The sequence below is a fragment of the Magnolia sinica genome, chromosome 2 (genome assembly GCF_029962835.1).
Source record: "Magnolia sinica isolate HGM2019 chromosome 2, MsV1, whole genome shotgun sequence".
In the NCBI taxonomy this organism is placed as follows: domain Eukaryota; kingdom Viridiplantae; phylum Streptophyta; class Magnoliopsida; order Magnoliales; family Magnoliaceae; genus Magnolia; species Magnolia sinica.
Genome location: NC_080574.1, coordinates 9,859,366 through 9,875,429, shown reverse-complemented (window position 1 = coordinate 9,875,429; position 16,064 = coordinate 9,859,366). Strand labels below are relative to the sequence as shown.

The following is a 16,064-nucleotide window of genomic DNA, read 5'->3' as shown; positions in this document are numbered from 1 at the left end:
CTTAATAAGGTCAGTTGAAGAGTAACACGGAAGTATCTCACAATTCTTCAAGTCTTATCTCACCTTATTGCCTACATCCAATGCTCTTTCAATCTATTTTCAGAATTAGATAAGCTATTGTGTATGAAAGATGAATTAGCACCCAAGTACTAGACCAATTACAGTTTTAGAATTCCCATTGCAACCACATCCTGTGACTCCCATGTGTAAGGAAAATTCTATGGAAATGGAAGTGGAGGCAATGATACCACCGACTATTGCATGTGATTAAATACATTGAACAAATGCACAACAGCAACGGTATGAGAACTAGTAACTAACCACTAGCTGCTCTCAGTCTTGCTATCACCCCACAGACTAGATACGTCAATATATCCAAAAATATGTTTCCACTTTTCAGTTAAGAGGTCAACGATTGTAAGGATACTCCAGTCAAAATAGAACAGTCTGTGTTGGTGACTCCATTGCTGTCCCAATTCAAAATAATCCTAAAATTGCCACTGCTAAAATCGTTAACTCAACCGTATGTCTTATTTTCCAGGCATGGGGCATTATAAATGTGGTTATTAGGCAAGTCTTGAACCTCAGCTCCCACAGAAGCGAAAGGAAGGGTAAAACAAGTCCTCACCTTGGAACTATAACTTAGAAGTCAGCAAATCTTATGTAAACTTGAGAAGATGGCTCAAATAGATACACTCTTACTCCAAAGCAACATACGCAGACATGCAGAAATACTGATGGAAGAATGAACACTCACACCTGAGCCGGAATCATTTCCATTTCAGATAGAATCATACTAGATAGTTTTCCATATGTTTAGAAGTATGTTATATTCCCACTTCAATGTTTATACTAACTTGAAACACCAAATAGCACCCCTGCTGTAAAGAGCAGATCAAAAGGCCAAACCGTGACGATCCATGGAACAGTTCAACTTGATTGCAGCCACAAAGTACTTGCATCCATCAAACTTTGTTCAAACAGATCTATGAATCACATCAATATTTCATGTATAATGAGATAAGCTTCCCCTGTTCAGACACCATGTGAATCAAATGGTCAGACCATCTTTCTCTGCTCCTAGAAAGCTATCCCCCTCATCATTTATCCTCAGAGTACAATATAGTATGACTCCAAAATTCCAGAAGAACTCGGATTCAATACTACAGAAGATGAATATCGAGCCAATAATCTTTTCAAGTAGTCTTCAAGTTATCTACACCTACAACTGTGTCATATGCAGTCCCATCCATTCACAAAGAAAGTGTTGTGATAAATAGAAGCAGGCACTTCAGCCAGGCACTGCCGTAAATAAAACATCCTCCAGAAGAATTCTAAATCACAAACTCATTTCAGGGGTCTCAACTCGTCCTATCTGAAGCTCGCTTCGAAGGTAATAGCTTTGAAGAAACCACAGGCAAAACTCCGCCTTAATAGTATGAGCCTGATCCCCTTCCACTTAAATAGCCATCACTCAAGCCACGACTAGAGTAGAGGGATGAGTAAGAACCACCACCACCCAACTGAAAAGGTGAAAACAGAGTGAAGGTAATTGCCATTGGCAATGATATGAATAAAGAATAAGCCCCAGAATAAATAAAACAGAGATGGAAGAAAAGATATGAGATCTCACATCATCTCCACCATGCTCATAATCCCTCCCATAGCTGGAGTACATCCCCCCACTGTCGCCCCTGCTTGCAGCACCTGCAAGAATGACATTCAGTGAAGACAGGAATCATTCAGTGCATCACATCCCCTCACCTCAACTGAAATACTGTGCATTCATACCGCGGCTGTACCCCATGCTCGATGTGCTAGTCTCATACATCCCATGAGAATGTCCTGCAGAACTCCGACTGCCCCCATCATATCCTATATGAGAACTCCGACCAAGCCTGGCAGTAGCTACAATAGTCAGCACTGGGGAAATTTTAACAAGAGATCATATCACTCAACAAAAAACACTTGCAAATTTCCAAGCAGCTTATAAACCTCGTTGGCTCATTTCCATAATAAGCACTTTCACCATAGTGCAAGGTAGCTCCACTGCCACTGTACTCATAGCGTGCTCTTGACTGTCTACTCGTAGAAACGACATACCGAGTGGGAAGATCATCATCCTGAGAATGCTCACAAGATATAGGGTTACAGTAATAAGATGAAAATATATGTATAAATATGTATCACAACAAAACCAGCATCAAGAGACTAGACAGACAAAAAATCTCTTAACACTAACCACAGCAGAACGAGGGCGCTTTGTGCCAGAAATAGAACTATAATCACGGCTGTGTCCATCCCGATAACTTGTGGGTCTCTCCATACGCCTGCCATAGCTTTCTTCCTCATAAGGAGGCAGTCTACGAGCAGCACTGCGAGAACTGCTCCTAGGTGGACTTTCCAGGTACTCTGATGCACGAGTAGGATAAGCATCTTGATAAGATGAGCGCCTTCCGCTAACAGCTCTAGCTGCAAAATCAGAAGACCTAGGAAAAGGTTCTTCATGACGAACATAATCCCTCTTTGAGCTCACCTTGCCGTAAGCTGGAACTGTTGCATAAGAACCCAAATAAAAATAAAAATACAGGCAATTTGGAAGTCTGTGCATCAAGCTCAATGACATAATGCAAATACAGGTAGGCTATGTCATGAGTTATGTACCAGGAGACCTCCGACCCAAGGATCTCTCCACAGGTGGCAAACGCCGTCTACTCCCAAGCCTTTCAGGAACTTCATCCACAACTGCATGTCTGTCCCTGAGACCAAGCGGCCGCTTCAAGCCTGTAGTATATGTGCTGTGGTCTTGAGTGTCTCGTCCACTGCGTCCTGCAAGCCTCCAAGTATCCATGTGAGGCATACCGAGACCCCAGGAAGACCTACCACCTCGACTACCACTATGCCCAATTGAATAACCTCCTCGAGCATATTTCCCCAGCCTGCCTCTCTGACGTGGCCTTGACAACCTTGCCCTGACCTTTACCTATAAGTAATGTGTGCATACAAAAAGTCAATTACATGCACAAGAGACCAGAATATGCCTGAAACATCTGATAGGGGAATATCGACCAACCTTCTTATCACCATCGCCAAGTTCAGTGTTGTTAATACCTTCCACACAAGCCACAGCCGCATCATGAGTATCAAAGGTTATGAAACCAAAGTCTGTCCTCTTAGCAGCTGGCATATTGCGTGCAAGTTCAACCTTTTCAATTTTGCCAAACTTTCTAAGAGTATCTTTAACACGGTCCTCATCCCAAGAAGCAGGTAAACCATCAACAAATACTGTCTTGACCTGAAAGTGTTAAATTTAAATAACTAAATAGGCATTTAGAAGGGACCAATGTTGTCTTCATCAGAGTGGCCCTCCAACAACTAATTCTAAGTATAATAAGTAACTGAATAACTGCTTATTTAATCCATCTAGTGATCTTCTAGCAGAAAAATCTAGACCATCAAAGTGGTCAATATGTTCAATCCAGATGGTTAGATGCTCTGGATCCTTAATGAGTATGGATTGTTGTAGTAAGTTGCCTTAAACGCAGTGTTGTCTTATGCGATCACATAAGCACTTATACCCTCGCATATGCCATTTAGGACCAGTGGGCCACATATCCCATAGTGGCATATGTGGTTATTGTGCCGTTGGGGCTTATGCATTCGCATTCAGAAGTATGTGACCGCATAAGCCATAGTTATGCCATCATGTAGACAGTATCTGATGGCATAACCTCCCAACAGTTAGATTTCTAGCTGTTGGGACTCATTTTTTGCTTCTCTCTCTCTCTCTCTCTCTCTCTCTCTCTCTCTCTCTCTCTCTCTCTCTCTCTCTACCCTTGTGTTCTCATACAGAACCATGTGACCACATAAGCCATAGTTATGCCATCACGTACACAGTATCTGATGGCATAACCTCCCAACAGTTAGATTTCTAGCTGTTGGGACTCATTTTTTGCTTTGTTCTCCCACTGGCGCAGTGCCACATATGCAATTACCCTTACGTCGCACAGGATCGCATATGCTATTTGACGACATTGCTTAAACGTGTAAGAGTCATCTCCGACCGAGGAAGATTGACCCGAAAAATCAAGCAATGTATCCAAATGGTAGATGGATAACAAAAGGAAGGCAAGCATATACTACATACCTGTGCCATAATTTCATCATCTGGTTCAATAAAAGTGTCCGCAAAAGCAACCTTCGCGGACCGATCAGTACCAAAGACAACATCCCTCCTTTGCAACCGCTTGCACGCATCCAATGCATCTGAGCGGGAAGAGAAGTCTATGAAAGCAAATCCACGATTCATCCCCTCATTTTTCATATCATCAACCAAAGTTAAATCTTCATATTTGTCAACACCATACTTCACAAGCTTTTCCTTCAGCTGTACAATTAACAAGCATCCTTCATTAGGCGTAAGGAAAGAAACTTTATGCCAAATACTCGATAGACAAAATCTCTGCACTTACAATCTCTTTCGTCCATGTCTTGCATATGTTGCCAACGAAAAGCGTGTCACTGTCCTGACTCGGAGCCACTCCACATTGCTTACCATTAACCTGAGGAACAAAGGCACGTGCATTCGTCATCTAATGGTGACTCCCAAATTCAATCAAACGGAAATAACAAATGCTCAGCTGGTATATTCATGGGTTTCATTCAGGCCAGCATTCTGTACTAGTGGAGACCATTTTACAGTAACCCCCTACTGTTCATCTTGCAGGCAACACCACAGATAGAAAATGCCACAAAGCACTCTCTCATCAAACAAATCCCACACATCATTTTCTTGTCTGTTGAAAAGACAGTCAGGCAAAAGGATATAACCCAAATTCTATATGCAACAGGAAAGAAGCCCACTGATTGGATGCCTAGTAATGTCTGATCAATGAGTACTATTTGTCGGTTGCTGATCCATACTGGGTCGCAACTGGATGGAAGGTGGAGCATTGAAATAAAGCTTCCTTACATGGCAAAAAAATTCAGCAATTCAAACGATCAAGAAAGGAAACAAAGGTGAATACCGTCGGATGCTTAAGCTCGTTGAGGGCGCGCCTAGCCTGCTCAACCTTTGCAAATCGCAAGAACGCAAACCCCTTGTTCTTCTGCGTCGAAGGGTTCTTCATCAACCTCACTTCCGTGACCTCCCCGACCTCGCTAAATACCTTCCTCAGGTCCTCCTCTGTCGCGTCCCGGTCCAATCCCCCAACAAAAATCTCAAACTCCTTCCGCTTCCGGCGCTCCTGCACGATCTCATGGTGCTCCTCCTCCTCCCCATTATGCCCATCGCCCTCGCCGTCTCCCTCCTCCTCCCCTTCCATCTCATCATCCTCCAAGTCAGCAGCAGCATCATGACCGTCATCTTCTTCCTCGTCTTCCATGTACTCGTGCTGCTCACCCCGCCCGTCATTACGTTCGGCGGCAGCATAGTCTTCCGGTTCCGACTGAGGATCGTTATCGTCAAGATCTAACCGCTCAGATCTGTCGATCTCGTGATCGAGGGGGGCGGCGTACTCATTTTCATCTGGTATAGTTGGCAAGAAACGTAATTCAGAGAAATCTTGAGGTTTTGATGTCTATAACTTCAATTCAAGATAGGGTTTATAGTGAAGAGAGAGAAAGAGAGAACCTTTGGGAGGTGGTGAGAGATCTCGTGGTAATTCGTTGAGGGAAGGAAGGGACACGACTTTCTTCCTTTCGGTTGTCTCAAGGTGTTTGCGATCTTCCTCTACTTCTTCTTCTTTCATATCGACGGGAGCTGTTTTGGGAGGTGCCTTTTTCTTCAGCGCCGGTGCTGTGGAGGGTCTCCTTACAGCTCGCGGCGGCATCTTGATTCTTGAAGAGAGACGGAGAGAGAAGCTAAAACCTCCGCAACTGAAGAATGAAAAGCAATTGAGATTGAGAAGCCCTAGAGGTGATGAGGTAATTATAAGTATACGACGCTCCGGCCGAGGCGTTTTATAGCAGGCTCGAATTTCCGGTTTGTGAAAGCGGGCCCACTTTTAAGTGATCAAAACCGTTGGTATTATGGGGTCTCATATGGATGTCTCATGTACCAAAAATATTCAAAGATCGGAAGTTCTTAAGCTTCAATTGCTAACTGATAATATGTACGTGAACGATTAAGAAAGGAAATACAGCAACGGTCCATATTCAACCTGAGTAAAAGTCTCATTATTTGATGGATAAGATCTTCCCACCAAGTTTTCTCTAATGGGATGGACATTCATATTGTGGCCCACCTTATCAAAGGTTTGGATCGCTGAAGCATGGCACACCTTTTACAATTTCTAACCCGCTCTCGGCTCGAGCAGAGTAGCATCTCAGAGATTGTTACTTTCTTTCTTGTTTATTTCTTCTTTTTTTTTAATCTTTATTCTCTTTCTTTATTTTTAATTTTTTCTGCAGTGTACCTTTCTCTTCCTGACTTTGCTTGACTTGGTGGTGTAGTAGATGCTCTGCTGCCTATGACCGTTGATATACAGGCACATCGAAAAGGTATACGTGGAGAAAATGGACTCAAATCAAACCGGATAAATTGTGAAATGCACTGTATCCAAGTTACGATCCTAAAACGAGATGGACTGCATAATAGTAAACTCTGATTTGTGGACACTTGTTTGTTTAAATTAGACCATTGGATCAAATTCATTTTTAACCCTCCAATAAATTTCCACTAATCTGGATAGTTAGGTAATCAAATAAGCGTATCTTTTGGTTATGATACATCTAAACTGGTACACATAGTATGGACGGTTAAATTTGAATTATCTGTATGCCACGTGTTCAATCTCTAGTTAATCTATAAGTGCATGTGTGTCATCCATCACACTCTGCGAGAGTATCAAAGCTTTTCCCATCCTTGTCTCACAGTAACGTTGTGCGTTCCCCTGCTTTAGGCGTGCCTCGATCTTGACCATCAATCACGGCGTCTATTTTGGGTGGACAGAAATCCACCTCGATTGCACAATCCTACCCATTGATGGACAATTGGAAAGCAAGCGGCCATCAGTAGCAATTTTTGAAACCTGGTAGCTGAGATCATCTGACAATGAAATTTCCCGTTCATGCTCCTTACAACGAGGCCGAATATTTGAACGGTCTGGATTGATTTTTTTAAAAGTTCGGAGAAGTTACAGAGAAGCTTCGTACTTTCTTCTTCGCGGTGCGACGGAAGAAAACCAGTGATTCCGTGGTTTTGTCATATCGTGATGTGAATTCGATCGCAGTTTCTCGCAACTAGTCGCGCGACCGATCGGTCTCAGTCAACCCGCGATTAAAAGTCAAGTAATTAGTCAGGTGGGCCACCTTTTGCGTGTAACGAGGACCTCCTGCAACACGATTTTTAAAATAGTATTAATCATAAAAAAAAACCTTTGATGGTCGGAGACCATGGCGGATGGGATGCAGACACTTGGAAATTGCATTCTGGGTATGCAATTTAGTTCAAATAAATATCCAAATTAGGCTTTTCTGTACCATGAACCAGACATTAGGTTTATTTAACTATCGGAATGCGAGATTGGTGGACATTTATTGTACGGTTAAAATAAAAGTATCTCGTGGTCCTATCTCAACAAACAAATGTCATTGACGTCACGGTCATTCAACGACCGTGGATTCTTAATCTGAGTGAATGGTAGACCGTAGTAATTATGTTTCTTATTTCTTCTTCTTTGTACGGATCAAAATACTGGAGTAAGTCAGTGAGGCAATGGAATCCTACCATGGCTTGATGGAAGAGATCCATGCAAGTGCCATTTCAAAGCTTAAAGAGAGAACGTTCACCAACTACTTTACGAAGTGACTTGTGTTGGAAATATGCTTAAGCACACTCAAAATTCCAATTACATTATATTAATAAAATGTATATAGAATAACCACAAACACATAATTTTTATGTAGAAAAACATATGCAGGGAAAAAAAAAAAATCATGATATAGAGCGACAGCAAATCACTATAAAAACAGAAAGTATAAGAGATGTAATTATTTACAATGACCGAAAAACCCTTGTTTCCACCTCTCCAAACTCTATAATCAATTAACTTATGATTATAATACCTCATAATCTCGTTTACACCCATATATATAATATTGCACCTGAAATAGGAAACAATCTGTGCACTTACACATTTTCGCGCGTGCTGTTAATTGATTAACTTGACCATTAGATTGATTGAGCATACCATCAATCAGTTGAGCACCCATGTTTGATCGATCGAACATGCTAAAAACAGTCTAAAGAGTTTACACATATTTCTAATTTTTTGTCGATCGATTGATCCGATAGTTCGATTGATTGAGGATGTCCAAGATTGTCCAAAAACCATTCTGTATAATTCAGGGTTGGGTCGATTGATTGACCACCCTGGTTGATTAATCGAACCCTTGTTTCATGTACATATTTAAGACATCTCGTAACAATCTCTGCAGTGGCTTCAATTTACGATCATGAACCACAACTCCGTCTCTAATTGTGCCTCCATCATAGCTTCTTAATTGTCATCGTTTTTCGTGCACGTTGCGTCTTCATTGACCTTTCACTAGACTCATATCAGTCAAACAAAATCAGAACTTTAGTCACGCCCCAAACTCGAAAACCAGGCTCACATAATTTTCGATCATCGAATCCAGTGTCGACAGCCTCCGTAGTACTCCATTCTCGGCTCCCAGCGCGCATGTGTCAGATCCGATCCTGGGATCCTACAAGAATGATTTTCCAACGTACATTTATCTCGTAAGAAGTATAACCACAGGTATACTAAAATCATAAGAATAACATCATCATCACATATCCACTAATATAAACATTTGAATACAGTGCCGAAAGGAAAATACATATATCAATAATCAAGGCTCAAATAGATAACTGCACGCTCCATGCTCAATGCTACTGCAACCTAACGTCACCTGCACGCATCTATCGTACATAAGCTTATAGAAAGCTTGGATGGTGATGTAAGTATATGAACAGTATATGCATGCTCAGAATATAATATCATAGTAAACAGAAATACTAACAAGTCCTATAAAAATATCATCAACCTAATCTAGGATATGCGATGAAAAGACATAACAAGCCAATGTCATATACTGAGAAAAGTAATGTAGGTCAGTTATGCAATGTAGAAACATAATGAGTCAAATATCAGATACCGATGAAACAATACCATATACAATTCTTAAGAGCTACGAATACCATCAGCCTCATCTAAGTCATATGAATGCAAAAACATGGCAACCCAAAATGTTATATGCCGAGGATATAATGTAATATGCAACATGTGGTGCGAATGAAATGATCAAGCCATAGTGTAAAGTCGGGATAATAGTACGTGATATCGCAGGCTATGGGGCCTATCACAAAGAACTTTTATCCAAACCAGTCTCATACCTAAATTTGGATAGATACACTCAAAGTAGTAAGCTTCTGATCTCAGGTTAGCCGCGCGCTCCAACTGAAATCCTAGCCATTACGAAAGTACACATAACAATTAGTTGCGCACCACCAACCCGAGTGGATAGTAAATGAATGAATGAGTGAGTATAATGCTGAGTATACAACTCTTGATCAATCAGTCCACAAAGCAGTATTGTACATCTATGGGATCATCACCAAGGTCTAGTACACTCTACATGCAATCGCCGCCCACTAACGTGCGACCATACAAGTGGAAGAGACCTCATCATCCGCCTGGCCAGTAGTCAACCAATATCTACCTGGCATATCGATGGCAACCTAATCACGAGTTAGTCAAACTCAGCCTAGTTATGCCCCCTACCCTTGGGCGGATAAGGCCACACCCCCTCCCAACCGACCACGATACAGTGGAAGACGCGGCCTACTGGTATTTGGCACTCGAGCGCTCATGTATCCACTCGGTCTCGATGTTGGAGCGTCTCCCGACCAGGGAGGTTTAGGAATTTTCACCCACGGACATCCAAAGTGCCCAGATGCTCGAACTAAACATTTTCGATATCCAATTTAGCCATCCACGACATGCGTGTGGAGGTTATAGCCCTGATGTCGCTAGGGCATATAGTAATCACAATACACAATGCAAGATGCATGAGTGATACAATCCAGTCATGCATCAATCCTGCGCATACCGTGCGCTCATGTGAGATAACCTCCGCCTATCAAGGAGTCTCATAACAACCTGTCCAATGACATATGCAATAGTCAACCACATTTCAAACAACATGCAAATAATGCGTATGGGCATGTATCATGATATTATCTTGTCACATACTCATAATTAGCATCGATAATCGGTCTCGATATCACATACTCATAATCGGTATCGGTAACTAGCATCGATAATCGGCCTCGATAATCGGAATCGGAATCGACCTCGATAATCTAACTCGGCCTTGACAATTGAAATCAGAATCGCCTCGTCAATCTAACTCGACCTTGACAGTCGGAATTGGTCTCGACAATCGAAATCGGCCTCGACAATCACAATCGGAATCGGCCTCGACAATCTGATTCGGCCTTGACAATTGGCCTCGACAATTAGAATCGGCCTCAACAATCAAAATCAGAATCGACCTCGACAATAGGAATCGGAATCGGCCTCGGCCTTGACAATTGGCCTCGTTAATCTAACTCGGCCTCGATAATCAGAATTGGCTTCGACAATCGAAATTGAAATCGGCCTCGACAATCTAATTCGGCCTTGACAATTGACCTCGACAATTTGACTCGGCCTCGACAATCGAAATCGGAATCGGCCTCATCAATCTGACTCGGCTTCGACAATCGGCCTCGATAATCGGAATCGGAATCAGCCTCGTCAATCTTGCTCGGCCTAACAGAGGACGTAAGGGAAGGTCACAATGTGAACATTTAACCATCATTGCTCCCAAGGAGTGGCCCACATAGAGTCAAACGTATAGTGGGCCCATGGCCTTACACAATGGCCTAATGTACATCACGATGGGCCTTACTCAAGGGCCTAATACACGTCACAATGGGCCGAATACTCGGGCCTAATATACATCATCAGGGGCCACGACCCATGGTCTCCAAATACATCATAATGGGCTATGACCCATGGGCCTCAATACCCATGGGCCTCAATATACATCATAACGGGCTGTAACCCATAGGCCTTAATATACATCATGCGGGCTACATCAATGGCCGCACCAATGGTCCTCATATACAATGAGTGGGCCGTATTAATGGGCCGCACCAATGGGCCTCATATACTTAACAGGTGGGCCCTGCTCATGAGCCTCAAATACATAACATGTAGGCCCTACACATGGGTCTCATATGCATCAAATGGGCCACGTATCTGGGCCTAAAATACATCAAGTCGGGCCTCATCATATGGGCTTCAAATACAAAATAAGTGGGCCCCATCCACATGGGCCAAAAATACAAATAGGTGGGCCCCTCACACGGGCCAAAAATGCATCATGATGAGCCTTATGGATGGGCTGCACCAATGGGCCTTAAATGGGTTGGACCACACCAAAAATCATTTCAATGGTTGTAGGTGTAATATGTGTATCACTATACACTAGCATTCCATGGGGCACATGGCCCACTAATGATGATCAGCACTGTCCAAACATTATCTAGGTGAATCAACACCATCCAAACATTTCCCATGTAAATCGGCACCATCCAAACATTTTCTATGTAAATTAGCACCATCCAAATATTGTCCAGCACCGTCCAGATATGTGGACGGTGTGGATGAAATGCATACAATCATGGTGGGGTCCCACAGAACCGTCTCAGTAAGGACGGTCTAAAATACAAAACATACATCACGGTGGCCCCCGTCTGCACCGTTCAAAAATGGACAGCGTGGATATATGATACATACGTAAGGTGGGTTCCCACCGTCCTGATGGACGATGAATAAAACAGGTACATCACGGTGGTGCCCCACGTCCAAATGGACGGCGCGGGACCAAAACATACATCATAGGTGCGTCTCACATGGCACCGTCCAGAGATGGATGATGCAGTTACAAAATACATTCATTAATGTAAGCCCCACACGTGTGGATGCAAGGCATCCACCAAGGTGGGTCCCTCGTCCAAGCAGATGGACGGCTTGATAAACACATGCATTATGTGGAGTCCACACGTGTGTGGGTTCCACGGCTGCTATGCAGCATATCTCATAGTGTGGCCCACAATTACACGGTGTGGATATAACACGTACCACATGATCAGACCCACTGATCATGCAGACGTTAATAAAGTGTCTATATAGCTGGTGTATACGTACACTGGCCAATCTCTTCACAAGTGGGTCCCACATGGGTCCACCATAACATTTTATTTTCCATTCAATCTGTTTATAAGGTCACAAAGACTTGAATTAAGAAGAAAAACAAATTTCATATATATCCAAAACTTATGGGACCCCAAAAAGGTTTCAATGGTAGACGTTCAACTGCTGCTGCTTTGAGGTGTGGACCACCTGAGTCCCGTGAGTAGCTGATTTTTGGGGGATCCCAATTCCCAAAGGGGACCCATCGAATGCACGGTGTTAATGATCAACACGCATCATGGTGGGGCCTGAGGTGGGGCTCGCTGACCCTGCCCGTTTCCAAGCAGTAGGACGCTGCTTACTGCAGCGTCCCAACGTTGATTTTTTTTAAATCTAAGAAATTTCATATGTGGGACCCACATCAGGACAATCTAGTCCGCCGACTGGGTTCTATGGCTCATAACGGGCCAAACAAGCCCAATATTCAATATGTTTTGGTGTGTAGAAACATTATAGTAGGCCCTAACAGGCTTTAACCATAAATATCACTGTTCTCTACAACATGGCCCGCCAAAAATTTGGATTGGCTTCATTTTTTCGGCTCAACGCCTAAAATGAGCTGGGAAATTGGATGGATGGTGGGGATCAGATCCATACATCAAGTTGGGGTCCACATGAGTGGCCCACCAAATTTTTTTGGATCAAACTGATATTTGTGTTTTCACTCCGTCCAGGGGTACTGGACTCCCAGCAGGCGGACAGTCTGAGTGGGGCACGCCACCAAAGTGGCCCCATGTCCAGCAATGGATAGACCATGAAACAAGGACATCTGGTGGGTGCCATATAGTGGCCCACCACGGTTTAGATTAAGCAGATATTTGTGGTTTCTCTTCATCCGGGCCTGTCCAGACGGAGAGGCTAGTGGGCCTGCGCTGGACGGTCCAACAATATGGGCCAACATATGGATGGCATGTATATAATACATACCTCATGGTGGGGTGCATCAGGGTAGGCCACACACATCAAGAGAGAGAGAGAGAGGGAGATCGGAGTAACGGAGGGACCCTACCACTATGAGCCCCTCTACACAATGCACACATCAATGTGGGTCCTACTATATGTGGGCCCTAACTCAAAAGAAGAAGTATTATGAATACCCACCTTTGATCATGGACTTCTCCTTCCATCAACGTATTCTAGAGCTCCAATGGATGAGATTCAACGGTCGAGATGAAGCTTGGATAGTGGAGATGGGGGGTAGGAAGGTGGGCCACACCAAGCTCTCTCATGGAGGTTGGGACGTGTGTTACTTAGAGAATGAGAGAGATAGATGAGAGAGAGAGGTTGTAAGGAGAGAGAGGGATGGTGAGAGGTGTTGGAGTGATGGGGAGTGATGGGTGTGTACTTGACATGTAAGGGAAAGAGTTGACTTTAGGAGAGGGGTGGTTGTACTTGGGCATGATTGCTTGTACTTAACTTGATTTGATTGATTGATGTGATATGTCGTAGAGATTCTCTCAAAAATTGCAACGCACAATGTTTTCCTCGAAATGAACGCGGGCCTCCATCTCTTGGCCTGAGTGTCGTATCGGCGCATGAGATGCGGCATTGGAATCGCGGCGACAGTGCAGTCGCGATGGTATAAGTCTCAGGTCGAGCTGACTCAAATCGACAGAATGCGACTCAGGGTCACGCGCAAATGCCGATTACACATCACGAGTTGTTGGGATTCGACTAGGGGGGCTGCGGAAGCCTACGGAACGGTACGGTTTAAGATACGGGCCTGACAACTTCTCTACGAGAGCTATCTTCGTCAATTTATCCTCCATATTTAGTGGATCTTCTCAAGAATGACACTGTCTTCCCCAAGCACATGCCGGATAAAATGATAATGAACATCAGTGTTTTTTATTCTATAATAGTAAACCAAAATCTTCACCAAATTGAACGCATTTCCAATGTCGCAATTAGCTTGCACAACCTTTCATTGAAATCCAAGTTCATTCACCATTAATCGCAACCAAACACCTTATTTGATTGCTTCTGTCACCACCATATACTCAACTTTCGTTGTAATAAAATCAATCACATACCGAACCTCCGACATCCAACTGATCGCTCCACCCGCTAATACAACGAGTAACTGAAAGTTACCTTTTGTTCTCCACATTCCTTGAGAAGTCGAAATAAACATAGCCTATAAGCTTTTCCTCTAATTTCTAACATGTTAAGATGTAGTATGATGTACCTCGCAGTTAACGAAGTAGTCATTTCACTGCCTTCCAATGTTAGATGTCAGGGTTTAACTTGTATATACTCATAATATAGACTGTATGTGAACTATCCAGTCTCGTAGAGACCATGGTATATATTAAATTGTCAACCACACTTGAATAGGGCATACAAGATATGACCTTCCTTTCTTAATATATAACGGGCAATTGTTTTGATAAAGGCCTAAAATGAGTAACATGGGATATGCTAATTGGCTTAGCCTTGTTCATCACAAACTTTATCAATACATTCTCAATGTATTATGACCAAGATAACAATAATATACTCCTCTCCTTATCTTTTGTGTATGTTAATAACGGAAATCTTCTCTGCATCTTCATACCTTTCATTTTAAATATCCTTGACAACTGAATATTCAATATGTTAATCTTCGACATATTATGACTGGTGATAAGCATGTCTTCCACGTATAATACCAGGACAATGAATTGCCCATCATCTATTGTCCTGAACTAAACCCACTGATCGTATTCACTTCTGGTAAATCGTTAACCCATCATAAAATTATCAAACCTTTTGTACCACTGCCTAGGTGACTATTTCAAACTGTATAATGACCTCCTCACCTACAAACCTTATTCTTTATCGATTGTATTTCAATTCTCTTTAGCTGGATCATGTATATTTACTCTTCCCCATATAGGAAACTAGTATTCACATCCATATGTTCAAGCTCAAAGTTGTATTGGGCAAACAACGCCAACACGAACTCGATAGATACTTGTTTGATAACTGGCGCAAATGTCTCATTGAACTCAGTACCTTCTTTCTGAGCATACCCATTCTCTACCAACCTTGCCTTGTATCTACCATGTTTCTTCTTATTAATCCACTTAGACCCTGATCGTTTTATGCCCAACGTGAAGCTCCACTAGTTCCCAAGTCTCATTCTTATACAAAGAGTCAATCTCATTTTACAACATCGTTATCCACTTCTCAGTATCTAGGTCATTCAGTGCTTCATGCAAGGTAGATGGATCCCATCATTTATAATAAGGGCGAATGCAATGTTCGAATCATCTATGTATTTCGCTAGTAACCTATGATCTCGCGGCAAATTTCTCCTTAAAGGTGGCTACTCCACTTGCTCTTGTACTTATCATTGTTACTCAGCTTCAACTTGCATTTTATCATTATCAATTTTAATGTCAATCGCTGTTGATTTTTCTAATTCCTTGTTATATTTCTTACGAAACAAAGAATCTTCATCAAATACTGACGTCATAGCTAATCGCGATCTTCCGTGTGATATAGTCACACAACATATATCCCTTCACACCATCGTCATAGTCAACAAAGATATGCTTCTTAACCCTTTGGTCTAGCTTATCTCTCAATTGACGGTGCATGAGAATAATCAACATCACGACCATTAAACATTTATTCTGAAATTTTACAACTAATCGGTATAAACGAGAACCGATCTAAGAAGTAACACGTCGTATTAACGGCCTTAGTCAATAGCTCATTGCCTAACCTATAATTGTTTAACATACTTCGAGCTCTATCCAATAAAGTCTG

At 42.6% G+C, this 16,064-nt stretch overlaps 1 protein-coding gene across 1 annotated transcript; it reads right to left on the bottom strand.

The window, feature by feature from the left end:
* Positions 1–760: 760 nt before the first annotated feature.
* LOC131234323 (uncharacterized) lies at positions 761–6,005 on the bottom strand. The gene is made up of 11 exons (XM_058231120.1): positions 5,633–6,005; positions 5,028–5,527; positions 4,473–4,562; positions 4,148–4,387; positions 3,074–3,295; positions 2,665–2,983; positions 2,243–2,553; positions 1,996–2,123; positions 1,792–1,898; positions 1,634–1,707; positions 761–1,523 (listed from the first exon to the last, which is right to left on the bottom strand). Exons 1-11 carry the CDS (start codon positions 5,829–5,831, stop codon positions 1,431–1,433), a joined length of 2,283 nt encoding a protein of 760 aa, XP_058087103.1. The 5' UTR covers positions 5,832–6,005; the 3' UTR covers positions 761–1,430.
* Positions 6,006–16,064: the final 10,059 nt, after the last annotated feature.

What these genes read in the sequence shown, in the direction of transcription:
- LOC131234323 (XM_058231120.1), bottom strand. Translation starts at nt 5,831, where the DNA reads ATGCCGCCGCGAGCTGTAAGGAGACCCTCCACAGCACCGGCGCTGAAG. An exon ending in ATGATGAAATTATGGCACAG is followed by an intron (nt 3,296 to 4,147) that starts GTATGTAGTATA and finishes TAACACTTTCAG; the next exon opens with GTCAAGACAGTATTTGTTGA. An exon ending in TATGGAAATGAGCCAACGAG is followed by an intron (nt 1,899 to 1,995) that starts GTTTATAAGCTG and finishes AGCTACTGCCAG; the next exon opens with GCTTGGTCGGAGTTCTCATA.